The sequence below is a fragment of the Daldinia caldariorum genome (genome assembly GCF_022478825.1).
Source record: "Daldinia caldariorum strain CBS 122874 unplaced genomic scaffold F4812scaffold_29, whole genome shotgun sequence".
NCBI classification, from domain to species: domain Eukaryota; kingdom Fungi; phylum Ascomycota; class Sordariomycetes; order Xylariales; family Hypoxylaceae; genus Daldinia; species Daldinia caldariorum.
Genome location: NW_025953065.1, coordinates 26629 through 50655, shown reverse-complemented (window position 1 = coordinate 50655; position 24027 = coordinate 26629). Strand labels below are relative to the sequence as shown.

At 37.3% G+C, this 24027-nt stretch overlaps 8 protein-coding genes across 8 annotated transcripts; 6 read left to right on the top strand and 2 right to left on the bottom strand.

Annotated features, from left to right (window-relative positions):
* Positions 1-116: 116 nt before the first annotated feature.
* F4812DRAFT_463899 (uncharacterized protein) lies at positions 117-994 on the top strand (the record flags this gene model as incomplete). Its single annotated transcript, XM_047938284.1, has 2 exons — positions 117-839; positions 875-994. The coding sequence occupies 2 exons, from the start codon at positions 117-119 to the stop codon at positions 992-994; spliced, it is 843 nt and encodes a 280-aa protein (XP_047785522.1).
* A 619-nt stretch (positions 995-1613) lies between these two features.
* On the top strand, positions 1614-2888 carry F4812DRAFT_463898 (uncharacterized protein; the record flags this gene model as incomplete). Its single annotated transcript, XM_047938283.1, has 4 exons — positions 1614-2181; positions 2236-2519; positions 2563-2754; positions 2799-2888. The coding sequence occupies 4 exons, from the start codon at positions 1614-1616 to the stop codon at positions 2886-2888; spliced, it is 1134 nt and encodes a 377-aa protein (XP_047785521.1).
* Positions 2889-3116: 228 nt separating this feature from the next.
* On the bottom strand, positions 3117-4712 carry F4812DRAFT_463897 (uncharacterized protein; the record flags this gene model as incomplete). Its single annotated transcript, XM_047938282.1, has 4 exons — positions 3117-3278; positions 3325-3992; positions 4040-4139; positions 4188-4712. The coding sequence occupies 4 exons, from the start codon at positions 4710-4712 to the stop codon at positions 3117-3119; spliced, it is 1455 nt and encodes a 484-aa protein (XP_047785520.1).
* A 1011-nt stretch (positions 4713-5723) lies between these two features.
* F4812DRAFT_447450 (uncharacterized protein) lies at positions 5724-6489 on the top strand. The gene has a single exon (XM_047935746.1). The coding sequence runs from the start codon at positions 5754-5756 to the stop codon at positions 6198-6200; it is 447 nt and encodes a 148-aa protein (XP_047785519.1). The 5' UTR covers positions 5724-5753; the 3' UTR covers positions 6201-6489.
* Positions 6490-7916: 1427 nt separating this feature from the next.
* On the top strand, positions 7917-8996 carry F4812DRAFT_447449 (uncharacterized protein). Its single transcript, XM_047935745.1, has one exon. The coding sequence runs from the start codon at positions 8040-8042 to the stop codon at positions 8880-8882; it is 843 nt and encodes a 280-aa protein (XP_047785518.1). The 5' UTR covers positions 7917-8039; the 3' UTR covers positions 8883-8996.
* Positions 8997-10554, top strand: F4812DRAFT_447447 (kinase-like domain-containing protein). Its single transcript, XM_047935744.1, has 2 exons — positions 8997-10075; positions 10136-10554. The coding sequence occupies exons 1-2, from the start codon at positions 9548-9550 to the stop codon at positions 10520-10522; spliced, it is 915 nt and encodes a 304-aa protein (XP_047785517.1). The 5' UTR covers positions 8997-9547; the 3' UTR covers positions 10523-10554.
* Positions 10555-11902, top strand: F4812DRAFT_447445 (uncharacterized protein). The gene is made up of 3 exons (XM_047935743.1): positions 10555-10940; positions 10996-11216; positions 11266-11902. Exons 1-3 carry the CDS (start codon positions 10835-10837, stop codon positions 11584-11586), a joined length of 648 nt encoding a protein of 215 aa, XP_047785516.1. The 5' UTR covers positions 10555-10834; the 3' UTR covers positions 11587-11902.
* Positions 11903-12105: 203 nt separating this feature from the next.
* F4812DRAFT_447443 (uncharacterized protein) lies at positions 12106-13205 on the bottom strand. The gene has a single exon (XM_047935742.1). It carries the CDS (start codon positions 12749-12751, stop codon positions 12143-12145), a length of 609 nt encoding a protein of 202 aa, XP_047785515.1. The 5' UTR covers positions 12752-13205; the 3' UTR covers positions 12106-12142.
* Positions 13206-24027: the final 10822 nt, after the last annotated feature.

Genomic DNA, 24027 nt, shown 5'->3' with positions numbered 1-24027 from the left:
CGGTCCGGGAATGCACGCCACGATATGATCCTGCGGGCGAAGATAATAGCGAGAACGGAGCTAAACCATCTTTTGCTAAGCTGAGGCGAAGTCGGAGGCATATCGTTCATAACGAGATGTATCGTTCGGCTAGGACTTCTAGGGCTGATCCCAACGATGAAGACTGGATTGTGCCACAGTCCGATAGGCACGACAGCAACCGGTGCAACGTGGGCCGTATTCTATACGACACAGAGGACGAGGACGAGGTCTACCATCCTTATATTGGTGAAGGAGAGCAGGATTATGAAAGCGACTGTGATATTCAGCCGCCACAACGCAAGCGCCGTAAGTTAAGCTCGTCAGCCCAGCCGGCCCGCATAGCGGTCACCGAACGGCAGACACGCTCACATGTAATTTCTTCCCATTTACGACCAGTACACGGACCAGCGCGAGGCCGAAGGTATTCAGGCAGTCAAAATGTATCCAGCGCGCCACAAGGCCACAGCGTTGAAGGGACTACTGAGGCGCATGCTGCGAATTACGGGGAATGGCTGCTTGAGGACGCAGTACTTAAGCGTGTGACCGTGAACGGCCTTGCGACTTTCCAGTTGCAGTTTACCTGGGACTCCTGCACAAATCACAGCCGCGGTGTACGTGCGACTAGAATCCCACCATACACGCCACCTGCTGAGAAGGGTTTCCCCACGGGGCTAGGCCTAGGAACAAGGAATTCCTTCACACTTGATGAAGACAACCTTATCGTCAAGCTAAAGAGCCAGGGGTTACATTGGAAGGAGATCCACAGACAGTTCGTAGAGGCCCTTCCAGAGCGCAAGCGAACTATGGCGGCCTTGCAGGTAAGATTCTCTACGAAGCTAAATACGAAGACAAGAAACAGGTCCCCCGAGGCGGAGAGCGGAATGTCAAGAGGGAGGAGAAGACGCGGTACTTAGGCGATGCACGGGGCGAAGAGGGCGGCGCGAGCAAATTGAAATATCAGTCTCTTATTTAGGTGCAAGCGCGCCAATCCTATATCAAATGGCAAGGCTTGTTCAGTTCCCATGACCTGAGTCTCATAAACTGAGTTTAATCCATGTTCTGCCAATGACACGTTATCGATAGGGAGCTTATCATGAACTGGTGAATAAAGCAAAACCTCCCGGCTATGTTATTAATATGAGGCCACCCTTCGGGTAGCACAATAGCCCGAACTTTAGACATGCTTACGTGACATGCTTACGTTATTCCCTGGCGGCGGCAGTACGTATTTTGAAAAAGCTCTTGAAGTAGGGATCATTTCAGCGCCCGGAGCGCTAGGGGATGCATCCAATGAAACATTTCTCCTCAACGATGCACCTAATAAAAACGCTTAAAGTGTTGCGCACGACCGCCTAATCTAGACGAGCTGGGTCAATACAATAATCCCGATCCCGAAATCCCGAACAACCTTGCCAAGTGGCTAACCGGTAAAACTCAGGCTATTGTGCTGCAGCCATAGCTGGCCGTAGCCTCGGCCCTCTAGCGATTAAGCCTTATTAGGTTGAGTGGGGCAAAGAGGGGTCTCATCAGCATATAGAATGTTTAACATGACAGAGGCTTTTGTTAATACATCATGTGCAAAAATTGACAAGATGAGTCTAGAATTTGTTCAAATATGTATGCAAATCAAAGAAACCCGGCGTGCTGGTTGGATACGACGAGGTATCAAGGATGGAGAGTCAGTCGCTGACCACACCTTTGGGGTTTTGCTACTGATCCTGCAGGCTACCGAAAACCTTCCTGCGGAAACCAGACTCAAGGCGTTGGAAATGGCCATCGCGCATGACCTTCCTGAGGCCATCATAGGTGACTATACCCCGGCGGATCATGTCAGCAAAGAGCGCAAAAGGACTGAAGAAGGCCTTGCCATGGATTTTCTACAATGTCTAGCTCCTTCCCCTACTGAAACCCTCCGAGCTCGGCTGGCGGAGTATAATGAACATCAGACTCCAATTTCGAGACTTGTCCATCAGGCTGACAAGCTTGAATCCTTGATTCAAGCTCTACGATATAGCAAGATGTTTCCGGAGGCTCGAGACCTTGAAGATTTCAAAGCTCACATCAAATACATCGAAAATCTAACTTTAGCTTCTATTGGCAAGGGAGGCCTGGAACAATGGGATCTCTCTCGGCCAAAGGTCCAATATATCTTTCTGATTGGTGAGTATACCGTAATCCGTGGCATAGATAGGCCAAGCGCTAATTGAAGTTAAGGTGGTCCTGGGGTAGGCAAAGGCACACAATGCAAGCGCCTGGCTCAGGAGTACACAGCCTGCTTTTCTCTTGGGGAACTTCTACGGCAGGAAGCAAACAACGAAAAGAGCCCATTTCAAGCCTTCATCAAGCGAAGCTTTGAGGAAAGTGTATCTGTTCCTGGGGAACTAGCTATGTGGATCCTACGTGATCACATTGAGGCAGCAGCTAATGCGGGCAAATCCCTTGTCGTGCTTGATGGCTTCCCACGGAGCTTGCAGCAGCTCAAGGCCTTCATGACAGAGGTATGTATATGGCACGTGTCCGATCATCGGCTGAACCTGGCAGATATCACTCGATTTCGGCACCGTTTACCTTAGCTGTCCAGTTGGGATTTTGAGCGAACGTCTTGAAGCCAGGGCGCGATTGTCCAATCGACCGGATGACCTAGACGCTAGGATTCGGACTTTGAGGGTGCAAGAGTTTGAGGCGAGCAGTCTAGCTCTTTTGGCAGAGCTCAGACATCATCCATTTCGAGAGGTATGCTCACCATCTCACTCATCAACAATGACTGACAACTATAGATTGATGGGAGCCGTACGGAGGATGATATTGCAAGTAACCTTAGGATTTGCTTGCAGGAGTTACGTTCTGAAATGAGGACGAAAATTTAAGCATACCATGGATCTGGTTGTCATGTTTATGATGAGGAAGCATGTCCTGCAAAATTTCCCCCGTTCGCTCAAGCTTTGCTATCTACCTAAGAGGTACCTAAGAAATCATACGCATTCAACAACTGGTCACAGTTTTCCAAAGCGACAAGGTTCGTGATGCTTCCGTCAATACTGCTATCGTCGACCTCTTTATATGAGGACACTGCTTTGACTACCGGATCTAACAGGTCAGCTGAGAATCCTACGGGGAGTGACCAGCTTACAATTGTGCTCTGAAAGCTTTCGCGACGCAAGATTAGCCCGGCGGGCGACTACCCACAAGCCATTCGCGTAGGCTATATTCTGTTTGATGAGATCTTGTGCGCTTTGGGGGTGGCGCCATTGGTAGTGCTGCGGCATGTCAGTTGCTTCATGTGACAGTTCAGTTGTTACGTACCTCCTGTGGGTGCCTTGGCCAGTACATAAGCCTCCATATATCTCGCTCCACGATTGACATCAACATAAGAAACGCAAGGTAAACCTTTTCGCGGTATTGTGCGTAGGATTCATCCATATCGTGCTGATAACACTTTTCTGATGCGTGTTGTAACCTTGCCAGCAATGCCTTTTCCTGTCTCGCTATATACTCTTCAAGAAGAGCATCAAGCTCTTTAGAAACGATAGCGGGTGCTGGCCGAATCCCGTAGTACGGGTTTTGGGGATCTTTACATTCGGCGCTAGCATCGGATTGCCACCCCTTCATAAGAAGTTGATTAGCTGTCCAGACTCTTAATGCCTCCGACAGAAGACTGCCAGCGGATTCGATCTTCAAAATGTCCCTCACAAGAGGATGTTTACATTCTTTCAGACATTTTGGCAAACAATCGTCGATATACTCGTCAATACGGCCTGGAAGAAATTCCGGGAGTAAGGGAAGCGTTTCGAGGGATACCCATCCGGTAAGTGTCTTTCCCCAGATTAAAACATCCTCAGGCCCGGAAGGGATAAAGGTTCGAACTGTCATGGACAGGGTCGGCCCACTAACAAAATGATAGAGCTGTAAATTGTATAGTTTTATGTCTTTCTTTAAATGGGACCCTACAAATCGATACGCGGAATTTATCCCTACTTTTGTCAGCACAGATGAACAAGACCTGGTCGGAAGATCTTACATTTCGAGAATATCTGTATGTCTTCGAGGCGAGTTCTCAAACATAGATTGTAGACCTGGTCTCTCAAACACGCGAAACAAGGGGAATCATTCCCCAGGCACTATAAGGCTTAGCCTCTCCCTCATATTGTGATCCGCCGACGACAAACCTTCTTTTTCTGGACGATACAGCGAATACACCGCGCTCGATCAGAATTTCTTGGTGCTGGTAGGGCCGCTGTGAATTTCGGAGATCGATGTGTGAAGACGCTAGACACTGGAAGAACTCGGTGGCGTGGTTGTAGCTGTGTAATGACATGCTCTACCGGCGCCTTGCTCGAGAAACACGCAAGAGCTTCGTTCAACGTTTGTGAGCTATCCACCAACTCGGATGGCGGTAGTACGATACCAATAGGGGCATGATGGCTAGTGGAATGCTTAGCTATCGAAACATCTCGAGTTATGCATTCGTCTCCGGGGACTTTCGGAGCTGGCAGGCACGCGTGTCTGGTATGGCTTTCGATCGTCGTTGCTGCGACGCTCGAGGTGTCCTGATAACATATCTCGTCTGTGATATCATATGGACTGTCGAACCTTGCTTTTAGAAACGAATCCCGAGAAGGAGAGAAGACTTCAAGCCAATAGGACTCGTTGTCAGTTGATCGGACATCGGATTGCTGGTTTGGATTGTTCATATTCCCGGTTCAAAGAAAAAAAATATTTCCTTCCACGATGAGCATATCGGTTTCAGCTTCGAGAGAAGCAGTGTATATCATAACAGATAGAGATGATTGTTATTACATGAGTGTGCATTAGCGTGTGCGACTAACCTCTTCCCCGGTGTATACCTAACATAATCCCGGCATACCAGGTACCGAGCAACGCACCAACGCGTAAGACTAAGCCAACCCCCCCGGCTTTGATCTAAATGCTTGTCTGGACTGATTCGATATAAGGGGGCACTGATGTAAGATCGGGTGGTGGAGTTTTACCAGGTATTAGTTAAGACCTTTGCCAGTGTACATTGTATGCAACAAACTGATGATCTGCTGGCGACTTGATAGAGATTAGGATCTTAGCATGAATTATATCTAAACGAGCCAGAGGCGCATGTAGATGTACTAAAGGGTACTTAAGTTATAAAAAAGCATGGACAGAAGCTGCAAGAACATCCATCACATTAACGTATTAAAGGCTTTGGATTCGCAAAGGACAGAGATCTATGTTGGAGGATTATGTACATTCCAATACCCCTTTCGAGCTATATATATATATCCGCGCCTACCCATTGTCATCTTCTCTTCCTTGAGTACCACTTGCCGAGCTCGGATCACTTTGAGGAGATGGCAATGTCTATCGGCCAGGAGAAGAAGCTGAGCCCGGCGCCTCTAACAAACAGGAGCCCTCTCTCTGTTGGGCCGTCGGCTGCCGATCAGACACAATCCTCTTACCCTTACCCTACAGCAGAACATACATCCATCACACTAGTCGCCGAGTCTGCGTGCAGGCTAACGAGCGCGTCATCACAGGCTTCGCCACAATCACAGGCCTCAGAGACCACTAGTAATCAATCAAATACCTACATGGACGAGAACGCTATCGATGACGATGATCAAGCTTCAGAGTGGGAGGATGACATTGAGGAATGCGACAAATCAAATGTGGACAACGTGGTTGCCTTCAAGCGCGTTCCACTAAAAGGGAATCATGTCTCTCAGACGTCACTCCTTAGTCTTATGCTTGCTGAGCAAGAAAAAGAGACCAAGATTTTGACTGGCTATGCCTTACATCCTATTCCTGCGATTCCTCAACATGCGAAAGCACTACAAGACCATTTAAACATGAGAGTCATCTCCTCCCCGAGGGACTTTGACAATGGGCTCGAGATGAGAAGACCTAAATTTTCGACGCCTATCGAGATTCCAAGATATGGCGCGCGGCCAATCGCGATCAACTCGCCAGCTCTTTCGCCTAGGACAACGAGAAGGAACATGTTGAACGTGGAACTGACCAAGTCATTACGACTTCAGTTAGTGCGGGAGCGACGTTTGACTGCCAATGCCTTCCTCAAGAGGCGCTACACCTCGCTTGATACGGCCAACGTGAAGCAGTATCCGGAGCAAGCCAATATGGAAAGCATCGACCAATATTCCAGCCACGACTTCTACACGCGCGGGTGGTAACCGATTATCTGACCCAAGGTCACTTGATTCTCGATCGAAACAGCACCTTACTTAGGTACCTTGTGTAATTTCCTTTCTCATTTCTTTCGCGTGAATAATGACGTGGCTGCTCTCTATGGTACAGATTGTTTGTATGAAGGTCTAATTAGTCATGAGGCATTTCGGTTTCCTACAACTACACAGCATGATTGACCTGGCGGATTGTTTATACATCAACTCGTAATACGAACGTATCGTTGATAGCAGGTTCCAGGTGAACATGACATCCTAAACTCCTTGCGTTAGTTGCTGGCGAGGCTATGCGAAGAGGAGTAATGAGACTTCCATGAGAAGCATGATGTCAAACACAATGATTCTACAATTTTAAGCCGTTGACGGGCTCCCCTACGTAGCTAGCGTCTACTCTTCGTGTGTAGGTAGATAGGGGTTAATTAATTCTCCTGGAAGTTCACCGGAGCGGATATTTGGAATGGTGGTTTTCTCGTCGGCAGTGTAAAATATATCACAATAGGTAAGTAAGTCCGGTAGCTAGGTTATATAAAGGGAGGACCACGCAACTTATGATGAGCTTTGACCGACCGACGTATGTGCCTCCGAGTGGGAGTTATTCCAATATGGTTCGTCGCTAGCGTCTACAAAATGCAAGTACCTATCTTTCGTCTATATTATTTACGTTATATAAATTTTCTCGGCATACTGGGATAGCACTTAAATGGCTAAAATACCTCGTATATATTTTCTATATGAGTAGATAAACCGCTAGCCAACCTTATATACTAGGTTATAACTTTTATGTTAGTATATAGCAGTTAGCGGCAATATTATATTCGAATAAAACCCCTTCCCCTATATAACTAAAAGGTTCACCTAACTCCGACTTAGATCTTCTGTATCCACCCCGATAGTGACAATTGGTGGAGGATATCGTTTTTCCTTTGCCTATTAGTGGATAAGATAGCTGACAGAGGATAGGGGCTTATACAATATCGTCTTTTAATATCGGGATGACATCCTTAGTAGATTGGAAGATAAAATCATTTCGTCTTCTAGGTACTTCAATCGAGAAATAAACGTTGGCTCCATACTGCTGGTGAAGTGCACGCCCTATGTTTCCTAGCGTGCGAAATCTCTTTTTAAGATTTGTACCGCTTCTGTCTTTTTTCTTTTGGTGTTGTCTGGTTTGCATGATTTTACTTTCGAGCTTGCCTGGGTTGCCGACAGGCTGCTGATCTGCTTTGGAATGAGGAGACATTTTCTTATCGTGTAATTGCCTGGGGCCACACTTTCACATGGCTGTCTACATTATAAATATTATTCCCGACTCCTAAGCTTTTTCTATTCTACTTGGAAGGTGTCCATTTCCGGACACTGAATAGTCCCTTTCTCGTAACCTGATAAATACCCAGAGTAAGGTTTGACATGGAGGAGCAGGTGTGGACCGAAGCCATCCCACTTTAGACCTGAGTCCAAACTGAGCCCAAACTGAGCCCAAACTGAGTCCAGGCCGAGCCTGTCCGAAACTGTACTCTTGTGCATGCATAAATATCACGGTTAATTAGATACGTAATTTTAATCTTCCCTACGGTAATTTCACTTTCCTCATGGGCTTCTACGTTCGTGGCTTGATAGGGCCTTGCGAACGCCATAGCAGAATCCGTATGGGCCGCAAGGATTGTGACGGAAGCTGCGCCAAAAGGTATTTCAGGTTTGGTCAGAATCGACACACCCCCTCAAGTGTGGACAATTCTGGACAAAGCTATAAATAACATTTATAATAAAATCATACCCTTATCCTGTTCTTTTGGTAAGATTAAATGATAAGTAAGGAAAAAACGCAACATGATGCTCTTGAATATCTTCTTTCTGATGCTGCCGTTTTCTGCGGCTCATTCGTGGGTCGAAAGGCTAAGGCGTCTCGACTTGAATGGAACCATGGTTGGAGATGTGGGGTTTATGCGTGGCGCTATGTCACGACTTGATCCTGCCTTTAACGACTTAAAGCAGCAGTATCTACTGCCACCGCCTGGTCGAGACGAAAATTTAGGAATTCTTCCTTCCGATCTGATCTGTCGGGACACCCAACAGGCAGTGGGGCAATTTAACGCAGCCTATCCTCCACTAAAGGCGTGGCCCGGCGACCTGGTAGCCTTACAATACCAGGAAAATGGGCACGTTACCCTTCCTGAAAACACGCCGCAGAAACCCAAAGACTCGACCATATTTATCTACGGTACTATGCACCCTTCTCCAGACGATCGGCTCCTCTCTATTCACCGTGTCTGGAACGCGGAAGGTACAGGAGGAGACAAGAGGGGGTTGCTCTTAACCACTCGATCTTTCGACGATGGTAGATGTTACCAGATCAATAGCGGACCGATCTCCGTAGCACGCCAGAAAGCTTACGTCAAGGTGCCTGCAGACCCTCAGGGGGCCGACCTCTGGTGTCAGAATGACCTGCGGCTTCCTACGAACATCAGGGGTAATTACACGCTCTACTGGGTCTGGGAATGGCCGTCTATCCCTACTAACACGACCCCCAATGGCCGTATGGAGGTTTATACTAGTTGCATGGATCTACAGATCCTACCGGGCATTCGAAGTGGGTCTGTCTCGTTCGAAAAAGGTCAAGATATGAACTGGGCCGGGATTGAAGAGCAAATGGTAGCAAGTGAAATGGTATAATTGGTTCTATAACGTAGGCTCTCTTATTTCAGTTTTGAAGCAGGCTTCTTAATCAAAGTATCTCATCTACTGGAAATCCCTCGTCTGAATTCATGCTAAGGCATACAAACTCTTCCTCGCACTTTGGACAATCCTCCAAAGCAATGCCCCGACCGTTTGCATTGAACAAATATAACTCGCTTCTTGAACTGCTTCGAACTTCTGTGACAGCTTCGATGATTTTCTCCTAGCATAACCACGAAACTTGGAGTCTAATTCTGCACCGAGTCGTTTGGATTGCGTCTCAACATTGAATAACACCATTTTGAGTATCTAACAGCCGTTTCCTCCGCTTCACTACCTGGTTGGATGCAGGATGATTACAATGTTTCTACTATAAATATACTTGCGAATGTCGTTCCTACCAACCTAGCAAAGGACTTAAGTTGGGCGATCATTATTAAATAATTAGGTTTTTACTTATTACTAACCTAGACAAGCATCACGCCCCGGCAATTGGTTGAGACGATTTTGGCCGCATGGTTGAGATGGCCAGAAACGGCCACAAGAGTGACCCACATCTGCTGGTTTGCCTTCTATATATACCTACCTATATATACAATCAGCACTAAATTCCTTACGAATATTGGATGCGATATCAACCCTCAGGGCATGACTGATTCAAAATGTCACGTCCTAATCGGCATACTCTTTTTGTTGATGATGATGCTTTGCTCAGTGGCAACAACGTTCCAGAGCAACGGGTATTACCCCGCGGAACGTTACTGTTACCCCACCAAACGTCGCAGCCACGTGCCAGTGGGGACAAGCCTCCTCGGCCCCAAAGCAGATTCCCAGTCAAACGAGTCTCGGAGGAGGGGGGGCGGCTTGTTCCCGTCATTAGCGGCTCACCATGGAATCACTATGAAAATAGATATCGGGTAAGACATGGCTCGTCGTTTGGCATTATCACGTCTCGCCGCGAACCATGCCGGCAGTCAATGATTCGCACGATTTCCGGGCGCAATGCCGATGAACAGATCCAGAACATCCGTCAACTCTGCCACGAAAATATCGTCAGGAGCATAGAGATTTACGCGTGCTCCGACGCAGGCTATTTTCTCATCTCCGAATTTATGCCAACTTCCCTTATGCATCTCTGTCGAGCACCAATTTACCCAAATGAGCCACAGCTGAGTTCCATTCTGCATCAAGTATGTCTCTACCCTCGGCTCTCGCGACTGAAATCTTGATACTAATTTATGCCCCTCGAGGTCCTCTCTGGAGTCGAGTTTCTCCTCGCGAACGGCTTCGTTCACGAGCAGCTGTCATGTGCCAATATTTTAGTAAATTTTGATGGCGATGTTAAAATATGTGATGTCGAACGTTGCACTGGATCAGGTGACACTTCAAAGCTTATGGACTCGTTTTGTAGAGTAATGATGAGGCTGATGGATAAGGAGAAGAACACGGCGGGAGTGGTCGGATTGACGCGCCCTGGAGATTGGTCGCAGGAAGCCGTTGATTTATTCACTTTGACAACTATTAGACCTAGCGTCAAGCAGCTGTTAAGTCACGAGTTTATGGGAAGGAAGGACAAGCAGGAGCTGGTCTGGCTGATCCCTCTTGTACTAATCACTGCGCATCATAATAGAGAGTAGGCGTACACACTCCCATTTTATCTAGAAGTAAAAGTCGTTACATTGTCGTCTCCCCGTGACCAGCATCCGATTCAGAATCGAGGAAAATAATATTTACACGGTCGACCCATTCAAGGAGACAATATGGTCTTCGTGTCCGATTGCTGGCCGCTCGAGGCTTGCATAGGCTGCTCAATCCGTTAGGTACGATATCGGCCGGTCCCATAGGTCCATTTCTGGCCCCTTGACAAGACCCGCTTCATCCAAGCCGCTCATAATAGGAGAGAAATCAACCCCAAGTCCTCGAAAATTTTGCGTACCTAGGCAGATAAGATGTTTTCTTGCCTTTGGCTTAAAAATATGGCGACGCCGAGACAGAGTAACGTAGAGCGTGGGAGATGGCGTATGAAATGTCGGGACAGGCTCAGTCAACATATCGGTCAGTGCCATCCAAGATCTACACCAAGGCAGTTAATGCTAAAAACAAAACGCAGAGGAGAGGCTGGGCATCAATATACCGCCCTCGCAAGTCAGGTTACAATCGACTCGCAACGACGGATATGCCTGGCAAGTGCTTCCCGAGAAGCAACATCTGTTTTCCAAGAATCTTAGTGACCACTCCGTTGGAGCGTATAGAGATCTATGCGAGGGAGTTGGCGTCACTTTCGAGGCAGTGCGGGCCACGCCCGAATCATACACCGGCCAGGGCGCATTTGTAGGTACTGGTGTAATACCGATCCGCCACTTCCTCTGATCGTCAGCAGAACCCTACGGAGCCCGCTCCTCCCAGTTTCGCCTCGCGAATTAATGAGCTCCAGGTCCAGAACGACTATCTGAATCAGCAGCTCAACTTCCTTAAGTTTCAGCTGGAAGCGGAAATCAAGCTGCGACTCGACGTCGAGGAAAGGCAGAAGTCGGCCGACGAGAGATTTAATCACATGCGGGAGAAGTTCGACGCTGCGACCCGCCGAGAGGGCCATTTTCGAAGCCTGGCATTAAGGTACTCTCAAGGCTTTTCCAAGATGATACCAATCATAAATAATCTGCAAGAGGACCCCGGGATCACAGAAGAGGGATACTTATGAATATATGTAGAATGCTTCAGAACTTTACTTTTTATGCTTCGGCAGCAGCCATTTGGTATTGGCTTTCCTTACAGTTCGTTGGTTCTTGTTCTTTCTCATGTAGCAGGCAATTAAAAGCCGTAAATTCCCCATTCTCCACAAAAGAGCCTATTCCGGTAATTCTTATCCCAGAGCAAGTCGGTGATAATAACCCTTCGTAAACTCAGGGCATATAAGTGGGAAAGAGGTGTTATGTGGCTTGTAAGCTTGTTCGAGATATTGTCTTGACCCAACTCGACCAGATTAGGCAACTACAGGTAACCAGATGTAACAGAAGGGCACCCCTCCGGGGCGCCATAATAGCCTGAGTTTATAAGCTACATACATAATTTTCCTCATAGTGCCCTCTTGAGACATCCACATCCACCACATCTGGTGGGACCTGGATTTCCGCCACATAGTAACTTGATATCTCAGGTATTATTGGATGGGATTAAAAGCGCGGGCGTAATTAGGTAGATGAAAGAAGAATAGCTCAACCGGACTTTTAAATTATTCAGATATCCCGTTTCGCTTATCATGAAGTCATTTCCAGACTCTCCACACGACCGATGCCCCTATGGTACCGAAGTCTATGTAAGAAGTATGTACAAGTGTGATTAGTGGTCTGGAAGCAGCAGCATAATGACATTACTTCCCCAGGAAGACATATAAAGTACAATATGAGTAACGAAAATTCTGGCCCAGACGTTGGTAACTGCAGCTGCTTGTAAATGCAGAACCCTAGCATCCCCTCCGCAGAAACGGAATGGACTAAAATCGTTGCCACATCCCATCCTTTCCTGATTCTATTGTCTTCAACTGGAGTATTACTGGGATAGAGCAAAGGCGTGTCCATCTCCAGGTATTGGAAGTCAAAGAAGCATTCTGCGGAAGACCAGGAGCGGTTAAGCACGATAACAACGAATGCTGCGATATCTATGTTCAACCCAGCACTCAAGTAGATACTAGCAAGCGTCAAGGCGGAGAAATAAGCGGCCAACATCAAGACCTTTAGCGGCGTCCTCCTATCCCATTGTCGGACCCATAAAAGCCGCTTATTTAGTTTATGAGCTTTGCACTTAGGTATCCTTAAGTCAACGCACCTCATTAATGAGACTTGCGTAAATCGCCAGGGAAACGCCATATTTGAATAGCCAGTTTCTCTCGGTACGAATTGACAGGGCCATCAAAATAGAAACACCAAGTGAGGTTGATGCAATGAAAGAAATATGTATGTATCGAAGCTGTGTGGGGTGAAGCTCGTTTCGAGATGAAATAATATTCTGCAGATGAATAATGTTAAGGAGCAGCAGCACGAGAGTAATGACAGCAGCTGCCAGACCAATGTGGGCAAAAATATCATCCATAGCTTTTAGCTTTAAGTATGACTTTGAGAAGATTTTTTTTTCTTTGACGGCTCCGTAACTTATAGGTACTTCCTTGAACTGAGAGCCCGGGAGTTATATGGACCCAGAATCCATACGGTTAGCCTTAGCACTCAACCATGAAGAAGAAACCGCCGACATGGGTTACTATAACCGAAAAAATCAAAAAGATACGTCTTAACGGCATTCAGAAGAGAGATAGACAGAAGATCATAGTGGCTAGTAAGGTCCTAGGAGTCAAGAAGCCTCTTCACAAACATACATTCAATGACATTTCGGTGTACCAGCGCATCAAAATTGACACGCTGGTGTTGGTGCCTGCTGCAAAAAAATGGTTGGTACCTTGCCGTGTGCCTCGTATACCTACCCTGTGTACCCTGTGTACCCTGTATACCCTGTGTACCCTGCGTACCCTGTGTGGGGGGATATGCTAAGAGAAAGAGCTAATATTTCCATTTTTGCTTGGGCCCTTATTTATTAGGTTATATTTCGAGACGCGTTATAGTAAGACATGGGGACATGTTTTAGGATATGCTTCCTATCGGGATATGGTAGAGAATTGAAGCAGTTGGGTAGCATTTAAGTATTATGTGACGCTTAAAGATATGGGGACATGTTCTAGGACGTATTTCGTACGAAGGATGCAGGGTTCTGTATTTTACCAACGTTTGGACCAGAATTTTTCGCTACGTACCAACATTGTACTTCGTATGTTTATGCTCATGCATGTTTTCGAGTCAAAAGTGGTACAATAGTTATACCCCTTAGATCAGAATCTACACGCCCCCTTAGCCCAGGGCCATGTCTTCCGACGAAGACGTTTGGAATAAATTTATCAAACTTGCAGAAGCCGACCCTATCAAGATTCAGGGGCCATAGTCCGTGTCTGTAGTTATTTTAGAAGCATACCTACCTAATATACAACAAACCATTGGCATTTACAGACCTATTCATCTGGAGCAAGGATAGATCTAAAGTCCTATTTAGATCCCTTGCCAAAGTGCATGACGGGGTTGGGATTGTACATCAATACCAACGTAGCCCGATGGTTGAGATCCATGAGCGCCTGTCAACACAACGGTAATCGTACATGTGCGCATGAGCTGCAATTCCCCAGCCGGGAACTAGATCAACGTGTTTGCATCGACATATTAGATGAGGAGATGTATGCATATGCAGCCAATTAGGGACACGTAGATTGTCCAGATGGCTTCCATTCCGGACAAGAACTTGATAGGAACCCTGATATCTAGATACATGTTAACTAACATACTGGGTCTTTCGGGTTCTTCCTGTTTTTTTTCTTTCTTTTTTTTTGGTAATGTCAGTGGTCTGATATCCCCTTTGCCTTGGGGAGGTTTTGGGAGACGGAAATAGCTTGTCAAGACGAGTTCTTAGCATTTCAAGTAATGAAAGTCCGTTGTACAAGCTTCATAAAAGCCATCCATAAGTCTTTAAGACTCATGCCCTCTGCCCCTATTCGTTGAAAATGGCTGTGGGAAGCAACACTTCTTCAAGATGCTGAAGTCCGATAGCATGCTTATTTAATGGATTTGTAACTTATCTCACTCACACTAGTAGATCTTCGAACGCAGATATTGCAAGATCCATACTTGCCGGGCTTGCGTTCATAATGTATAGGAATGGGATATTAGATCAAGCTATGGTCTCGCTACTTAGTCTCCAGGCTATATTATCTCACTTCCTCTACCGCGTCTGATGTATCATCGTGTAAGACTCATATATACCTGCTAACCGCGAGAGGAACTAACGATACGTCGACTTTACCCTTAGCACCTGAGCCTCAAGACTAGCGCCTGTATCTACACAAGTATGATGAACTCACGACTAATAAAGCCGCTAAATTTCGACGTATGACGTTTAATCTTGGGTTGAAGAATAGCTTGCTTCTACTGCGTTAATGTAAATTAGCTAAAATCATTTATGTCACTCGTTTTGAATCTCTACTGGATGCCTCAGAAGATATAGAAGCTTCGTGAGCTATTACTAAGGGCCTAAACGAAGCTCAAATGTGATTGTTCATTAAAGCAAACCCGTAAACATCCATCGATAATCCTTTCGACCTGCAGATATGGTAATAGATACGCATTCTGATTTCGTGCCTTAACGGTTACTAGCCAACGCAGGTCCGATTAGCTTTGCCTTCAAAGGTCATCTCCACGGCCAACAGAAGTGCTAGAGTCGTATAGTACTCGGTACCCCCAGAAGCTCGGGGAGCTACGTTGGTGGTTCCTATTCGGTCTCTGCTGATGGATGCCCGTATGCTTGTTAAGGATAGACTCAGTTAGACTTCAGTTATCCCTGTAATCGAACTTTGCCTAACTACAGCCAACGTAACGTAGTATACGCAGACCTCCAAGCGACAGGTTACGAGTATATGCAAGCGATCGCTGATATAGTGTTTGGAAATTTGGCCATGCTTGGTTTCAACGACGGAAGTACCAACAGCTCAATATCTCATGCTATATTGCTATATGCAAGACAGGTCAGCTTCACCTAAGGACGTACATTCCATCCCGACCAGTGCAGACCTGGGTCACAGGAAATGCAGGTTTCATCACAGGATGGGGGCTCAATCCACCGATAGCTCTCTTGGCGCTCATGGTGGTCTGGGAAGGCAATGTTAGGGTGCTTATTTGATTCCCATCTGCTAGATTAGAGACTAACGTTTAGGTCGAAGGACTTAGCCGGGCTGCAGCTCCCCCCGTAATAGAACCTTACCCGGCTTTTCCTTAAACTAGCAGAGAGTACTCGTTAAAAAGTCGCGGAATGACCAGGTTAGGGGCATATGCAGACCATCTTTCAAACTATATTAGTACGAATGACGATAGATCAGTACGACAACTGATCTCATCCCTAATTACCTAGGGTTATGTCTAACAACCTTATCAACAGCGTCGCAACCGGGGGTTTATTTATCCGTTGGGTCATATTCACACGTCATGCGGTGGGGTAGATACATATCGGATCGAGCCGTATGTGGGGATTGAACTTGTGATAGGGAAGCATAAAAACCAACTTGAGTTATGATGGTGACTAGGAGTTAAAATTTATCTCAACAGATTTCCGTTTCAGAACGTTATCACGTATGTTTCTTAAGCACAACTATCCCATCATGGCATATACTTTGACCCAAACAGCCGACCTCGAAAAATGTATCGCAGTCGCCTCTAAGCGAGGATTAAAGGAGGGAGAGATGGAAAAGGTCATACCCAAGGGACGAGACGGGGCTCCCCTTGACGTGGATGTACTCCGGCTGGAATGGTATCCAGAATACCTCATGGTGGCCGAACAAGCTATTAAAGAAGTAGTACGTACGTACTTGCCTCTGTTACATGATAGTATTATTAACTAACAACCAGAAGCCTAAAATACAGGAACTGGACCTAAAATTACTCAAATGGGATACGAATGCCTTCATTCTCCGATTTGGTGGTTTGCATCCAACTGCTGATCGTATCGGTCTTATAATACCTTTCATGATTGACTCTGTTCCGGCTCCGAAAATAGGATTTTACAGAGAGGGAAAGCTTCTAAGAACCGAGGACTGGAGCAACCAACTGTATATTCTCGAACAAGATGTGAGCATAAGGATCTTGCAGGGAGAGATCGTATTTATACTCGTGCTGCTACGCCGTACCTGAGTGTCCCGTGGACGGTTGCCCTGACATAAGATCACTCATATCACCATTTTGTCTACCCCAATCTATCCAGTTTGGCCATTCCTGGATTTCATTAACGAATTCGACGCCTGCAGTACCGCCCTGAATGACTTGTCTAAAATCATATCTGCGTCTTTTGCCTTGTCTCAATAGCTCATGGTTATGGTCTGGCGCCAGCCTGTGGATGAACATCCAATTTGTTAAACAGTCGTCTAGAAACTGAAAGATGGTGCTGGTAACTCCACAACATTGTCTTGCGGCGTCCAAGATGCCTCAATTTATCAAGGAATCGATAAATCGCACACGATATTCTCCTTTTGCCCGGAGCTCCTTTTCCCATCTTGATCTAGTTAGTTAGAGGATAATATAACATACAGAAATACTGACATAGTAAGTGGAATATCCTCAGGGAGCACCAATAATATGTCTGTGCTAGTAATATCATCACTGCTGCACCGGGCTCTAAGATCTTTTATGATCTCATGATATCTTTTGCCTTTCAGAACATAATCGTTAAAACTCTGGGCCGATGTGTCACCGGTAAATTCTAAGAGATCCTCCGTCTTCTTTTTATCTTGAAAAGTTTTCTGTAAACGGTAGATTGCTACTAGGACAACTCGGCGCTAACATTCACCTAGTAGTGATTGGTCCTTCAGGATTTAAAGGTAAGAACATAGCGAAGAAAGGAAATTGCCATCGGGGATACCATTGACTCCCTGCCGATTAAAGAATGTCGATAGTAACTGCTGCCACTCCTTTAAACACGATTTGATATTCTTGTTGAGCTCAATGGGACTATCTGCGTTCGCAGAATTCACCCACCAGGCCCTCTTTTTCTTGATAGCTAGTAATACATCCCTTTTGTCAGGCCTCACATCATTATATGCTCCTTTTAGTTGCCCAACAAACTAGAAAATATGAGACAAAGCTAAGAATCTGAGGAAAGATACGTACTTTATCGTCACCTAACAAATCATTTAATCCATCCTTATTATTGTCATAAGTTAATATTACCTCGTTAGCTAATTCTCAATTTGTTAATGCACTTATTGTTTTTGGTATGAATGTACGGGTAAAGAGTTAAGATGAAAAGATCCTGAAATCTTTTCCGTTTTGGGCCAATTTCTTCAGAAATGAAGAAATTGGCCCAAAACGGAAAAAACTGCTATTTTTGGCATGCTGCCTGAGGTACTTTTGTAAATGCATGCTATGTAGTGGATCTAATTCAGGGGCCGGGAAGGACTTACTCCAACATGGAGTTCTGAGCTCCCTTCCATTATTTACCTCTCATACCGTATAATGTCGATCCTAATCTAAATATACAATCTAAAGTTTGGCGTACAAAGGTCTTTGCTTTTAGGAACTTTTTAACTATAAACTACTACCATATAAGCTAGCTCCAGCTTTTAAACGTATAACTTTAGCTAACTGCCCCGAAGGTTTAGAAAAATGCACTTTTATATAGCTTATAATATTTTTTTTTACCTTACACTATTATTTCCTTTTAAAGTTGTTATATTTTTAAACTTAAATTAACTAAGCACTATTCCTCGATTATAGCTTTAATATATATATATATATTTGCTTTTTATTTTTTATAATATTAATTTACATAATTAAATTATAATTTTTAATATATTTTTTTATAATAACGGGAATGTTACGAACTAACATTTATTAGAAAATGTACTAGTTTAGGTAATGGGAGCGGGGATTTTTTAAGGTAATGGATAAACCTCGGTTATGAACATGATTTCGTATGATTTAATTGATTTAACTAATTTAATTAATTTAATCAAATTAACTAAATTACTTAAATTAATTACATGACAATACTTTTAAAAAAATAAGATAAGGGGGATAATTAAGTTATAAAAAGCTAATATATATTTAATTATTTATTTACATTTTTTTAATTATTAATTTAAATTTTATATTTAACTTATATAAGAAAAAAGACTTTAAGTTTTTTTAATAAATACTTTTAACGTTTTATTAATATTTAACTTATATTATTATTATTTATTTAAAATTAAAACCCTTATTATTATATTTTAATAACTTTTTAATTAATATTATTACTAATTAAATATAATATAAATATTAATTTTAATAATATTTTTTCGCTTTTATAAATTATATATAATTTATTCCTTTTAAAATACTTATTAAATAAATGATTTAAAAACTAACCTTTAAAAGAAATTAATTAAGTAAAATATTATTTTAATAAATTAAATTTACTACTTTTTAATTATATTTTAAAATTAATAAATAATATAGCTTTAATAAAGATTAGATTTTAAATAAGGTTATTTAAGCTTAAAAGAAAAATAAAAGAAATTATTAAGGTTATTAATAAAAGAAAGAAAAAAGTTTAAAATAATAAAAATAATAATGAAAATAATATAATTATATGAAAAAAGAGTATAAATTAAATATATTAAATTCATTAAAAGCTTAAAAACGAAATAATAACTTGATAAAATAAATTAATTAAATTAAAGTAAAAGAAAGATAATAACGAAAAACTTAATTTATATTTAATACGATAAAATATTATAATCTTATTATTCTTTAATAAATGATTTAAACCTTTTTTATTATTTAAATATAATAATATTACTAATATTAAAAATTAACTTAACGTAATTAAATTTTTTTTAATTTTTTTTAAATTAGCTTTAATAAAAATAAATATAAAGTTTTAACGGTTTATTAATACTTTAAAAGAAACGTATTTACATAATTCCAATCTATTTTAAATAATTATTTAAATATAATTTAGGAAAAGTTAAAAAGGTTTAAATACATTTTTAGTAAATATAAAACCTTCGAAAATAAAATACGGTTAATGTTTAAAAACCCGCTTAAAAAAGAAAATGTGCGAAAAGCCATTCGAAACTTTAAACAAATTAAAAGAACTTTAAAATATGTTATTAAATTTAAACATTTAACAATAATAATTTAATTTTTAAAAAATACCTAATTTAATTACTTTTACAAAAAATTAATAATATAAATAAAAGATAAAATCGTAAAAGAAAAAAGGCTTAAATATATTAATAAATATATTAAATAAATAATTATATAAAAAATTCCAAAAAAAGAAAATTAAAAGGACCTTTTTTTATTTATACCCGAAAAGAGCTAAAAAAAAGCAAACTTTAATACTGTTAAAATAAAAAAAACCTAAAAAAGATATATTTAAAATTAAATATTATAATTATAATAAAATAAATTATATATTTAAAAATTATAAACCATTTAAAAAATAATTAAAAATATTAAAAGGATAAGTAAAATTTAAAGTAGTAAAAGCAATATTATTAAAAATATTTAATATATAATTTGCTTAAAATATTAAAAATTATATTACTTTAAATAATTATTATTAATAATTTAATTTGAATAATTATTATTATTAAAATTGCTTATAATATTTCAATAATAATAAAAGAAAACAAGGAAATAAATTTATAAAATAATAATATCCGTTATTAATTAATATTAAAAAAAATTAAAATATAAATAATAAATACTTATAAAATATATTTAATCATATTAAAAATTAATATAATTATTAATTAAATAAAAGGTTATTAAAGGAAATTATTAAAAATATTTTATATAAAGAATTTTAAGTATTATTAATGCAAATATATTATAAAAAGCAATTAAAAAAGAAATAGTTTTTTAAAAATTAAATTAATTAAATCTTAAAATTAATAAAGAAATAAAATATTAAAATATTTTAAACTGTAAATAAATAACCTTTTTATGAATTTAATAATATATAATTATAAATAATAAATAAAAAGAATTATAATTTTTAACTATTTAATTTTAATTAAAGATTTTTTTTAAAAAAAAATTTAAAATATTTTTATTTAATAAAAAATTATTAAATAAGAAAAATAAAAAGATTAAGAATTTTATATATTTCTTATATATAAATAAATAGTTATAATTCCTTTAATTTTAAATTTAATTTAGCTTTAAAAATAAGAAATTGTAAATGTTAAATTAAAGTTTATGAAAGCTATTATTAATAATTAAAGCAAATTTAAAAGAATTAATATAAATATCTTAAAAAAAATAATATACTTTTTATAAAAAATTATTAAAAAAAAGTTATTAAATTGTAATATTAACATATAAGCACTTTATCGGAAATAAAGTGCTTTATTGCCGATATTGTAAGAAAGAATAATATACTTATTATTATTATATAAAAGGGCATTACATTATTAATTAACTTTAAATACATTTTTTTTTCTTTAAATATTATTAATACATTAATTTTACCCCATTATTATTTGATTTACCTGTTATTACTTTATTAGCAATTGTTTTTAACTTTATACATATATTTATTAATATAAATAAAAAAGATAAATCCTTATTTTTAAAATTAAAAACGCATATATATAATTTTTAATAATATTTTAAATCTTTTATTTAAATAACTATTATTATATATATAATTTAATTAAAATTAATAAAAGAATATTTATTTATATATATACGTAAAAGTATTGATATAATGAAAATTAAATTCGAACTTATTTTACTAAAAAATATATAAATAAATAATATAATTATTAATATTACTTTATTAACTAATAATTAACTTAAGAAAATTATAATTAATATTAATATTAAATATACATAATTTATAAATTAATTACTTTAAAAAAGTACGTTAAAATATATAAAAATATAAAGATATTTAATAAGATTTTATTAAAGATTGTTAAAAAATAAATTAAATTAAATAAAAAAGAAAATTTAAAAAGAAAAATATAAAAAGTTATAAATTTAAACATTAAAAAAAGGTTAATTTAAATAAACTTAATATAATAATAAATAAACACATATTTACAGTTTTCGAAAAAGCTTATAAATTATATTTTTATATATATTATAATTAATAAAATTAATTAAATAAATAAAATAATAAAACATAATTAAAGGAAAAATTAAAATAATATATAATAAACTTATTAACATACTTAAAAAATATTAAAAAAAATACTTAAAACTATTTGTAAAAAAACTAAATATAAATATAAAAGTCCTAAATTACAAACCTTATAATTATAAAATTAAATTAAAAAAATAATTACTTAAACTTAGTAAAATATATTTATTAAATATGAATAAATAAAAAACATTAATTAAAATTATCGAACGAAAGCTTAAATATATATATATATATAAATCAAACTTATTAATAAAAAATTTAATTTTTTTAATATTTAAGAAAAATAAAAATAAAATATCAAGATTTAATTAAAATAAAAATATAATATATAAAAATATATATAATTATTAATATTTTAATTTTATTATAAAATAAAATAATTACTTTTTATTTAATATTAATAACTTAATAAAAATAATAAAAAATGTAAAATAATTTATAATATTAAGCTTTAAAAAAACTTTTTACTTTATTTGAATAATTAAGGAAAATAAATAAAAAATAATAATAAGAACCCCATTTAATTATTATAAATATTTAATTATCTTATTTAAACTTATAAATATATTAACTATATTTTAAAAATTAATTAAAATTATATTACAAAAATTCTTAAGGAAAATAATTTTTATTTATTTAAATAATATTTTAATTTTCTTAAGTATTTTTAACTAGTATAAAAAACACGTGGATAAAATATTAAAAACTTTAAATAAAATTAATTTGCTAATAAATTTAAAGAAAAGCAAGTTTTATATTTAAAACATTAATTACTTAAAATATATTATTACTTTAAAACAAATTAAAATATAAAATTTTAAAATAATAATAATATAAAATTAATTAATTTTACATGATATTATTATAATATAATAATTTTATAACTTTATTAACAATAATAAACAATTAATAAAGAATTTTAATAAAATTATAAACCTTATAATAATAATTATATAAAAAAAAGTAATTTTTAATAAACTTTAAAAATAAATTACATTTTTAAAAAAAATATTAAAAGCTATTATTAATAATTTAATTATAAAATTACTTAAACTTAAATAATTTAAACAAATTTACATAAACAGGTTTAAGATAATTATAAATACAGTTTCAAAATAACTTAAAAATAATACAATATAATATTTAATAACTTATTTATTTAAAACTTTTAAAAAACTTTAAATAAAATATTAAATTTATAATAAAAAGTTATTTATTATAATAATAATATTTGAAAATAAAGATATTAACTTAATAAAATTAAAGAATTTATTACAGTTTTATTTAATTATAACAATTTTCGAACGTTAATAATTATTTAAAAATTAAGGCTTAAAATTTAAAAATAAATAAAGTACTTTAATAACTTTAACTTTAAAATAATTTATATTATAAAAAAAACAAATATATAAATAAACGCACTTAATAAACTTAATAGCATTAATATAAAAAACGTAATAAAAGAAAAGGCAATTTTTATATTAAATAAATAAAAAGCACTTATTTTTTTAATATTATATTTTATAAAAAAATATATATAAATAATATATATTAAAGTTGTTAGTAAGTACGTACGTATAATATAAAGTAATAAATAAGTAAATTAAATAATAATAAGGGTAAAACTAGTATATTAATGATGTTTAAAAAAAGAAAAATCTGTTTAAAGTTAGTTAGCAATATAATATTTTTTTATATAATAATAGTAAATATATTATTCCTCCCTTTAATATTAGCGATAAAGTACTTTATTTTTAATAAGGTATTTACATATTAATATTATATAATTATTACTTATTTTATTTTCTTTTTGCAATTAATTAATTACAAAGTTAAATTATATAATAAAAAAGGATTTTTTATAAAAAATAAGAAAATTTTATAATAGTTTGTACTTATATTAATTTAAATATGTATTAATATATATTTAAACTAACTTATATATAAGTTAAAACGTATTTATAATAATACGTATTTATATTAACGTATTGCATAACTTTATAATAATTTAAAGTTAAAAGTATAATAGTTTAAATTAAGGGCTATTTTATATATTAAGCCGTATTAGTTCATATTGTACTATTTTATATTTAAACTAATTAATAAATTCTTATATAATATTTTTTATTATAACTGATACTTATATTTAACTTATAATAACTTATTATTATAATAATATATAATTATTTCTAAGTTCCTTGCGTTTTACTTATTTTTTTAAATATAAATTAATTTAATTATTTTTTATTAATAATTTTATAATTTTATTTAATAATACTTTAATTATAATATTAATTAAGTTGCACGTGCTATAAATTTAATAAATATTATTTATCTCTTAATTTTTATAAGATTGTTATAAGGT

Excerpts from the sequence above, each read along its gene's own strand:
- F4812DRAFT_447450 (XM_047935746.1), top strand. The coding sequence starts at position 5,754 with ATGCTTGCTGAGCAAGAAAAAGAGACCAAGATTTTGACTGGCTATGCC.
- F4812DRAFT_447449 (XM_047935745.1), top strand. The coding sequence starts at position 8,040 with ATGATGCTCTTGAATATCTTCTTTCTGATGCTGCCGTTTTCTGCGGCT.
- F4812DRAFT_447447 (XM_047935744.1), top strand. The coding sequence starts at position 9,548 with ATGTCACGTCCTAATCGGCATACTCTTTTTGTTGATGATGATGCTTTG. Across the intron at positions 10,076-10,135 it reads TGAGTTCCATTCTGCATCAA|GTCCTCTCTGGAGTCGAGTT; the intron begins GTATGTCTCTAC and ends ATGCCCCTCGAG.
- F4812DRAFT_447445 (XM_047935743.1), top strand. The coding sequence starts at position 10,835 with ATGTTTTCTTGCCTTTGGCTTAAAAATATGGCGACGCCGAGACAGAGT. Across the intron at positions 10,941-10,995 it reads CAGGCTCAGTCAACATATCG|AGGAGAGGCTGGGCATCAAT; the intron begins GTCAGTGCCATC and ends AACAAAACGCAG. Across the intron at positions 11,217-11,265 it reads ACACCGGCCAGGGCGCATTT|AACCCTACGGAGCCCGCTCC; the intron begins GTAGGTACTGGT and ends GATCGTCAGCAG.
- F4812DRAFT_447443 (XM_047935742.1), bottom strand. The coding sequence starts at position 12,751 with ATGGCGTTTCCCTGGCGATTTACGCAAGTCTCATTAATGAGGTGCGTT.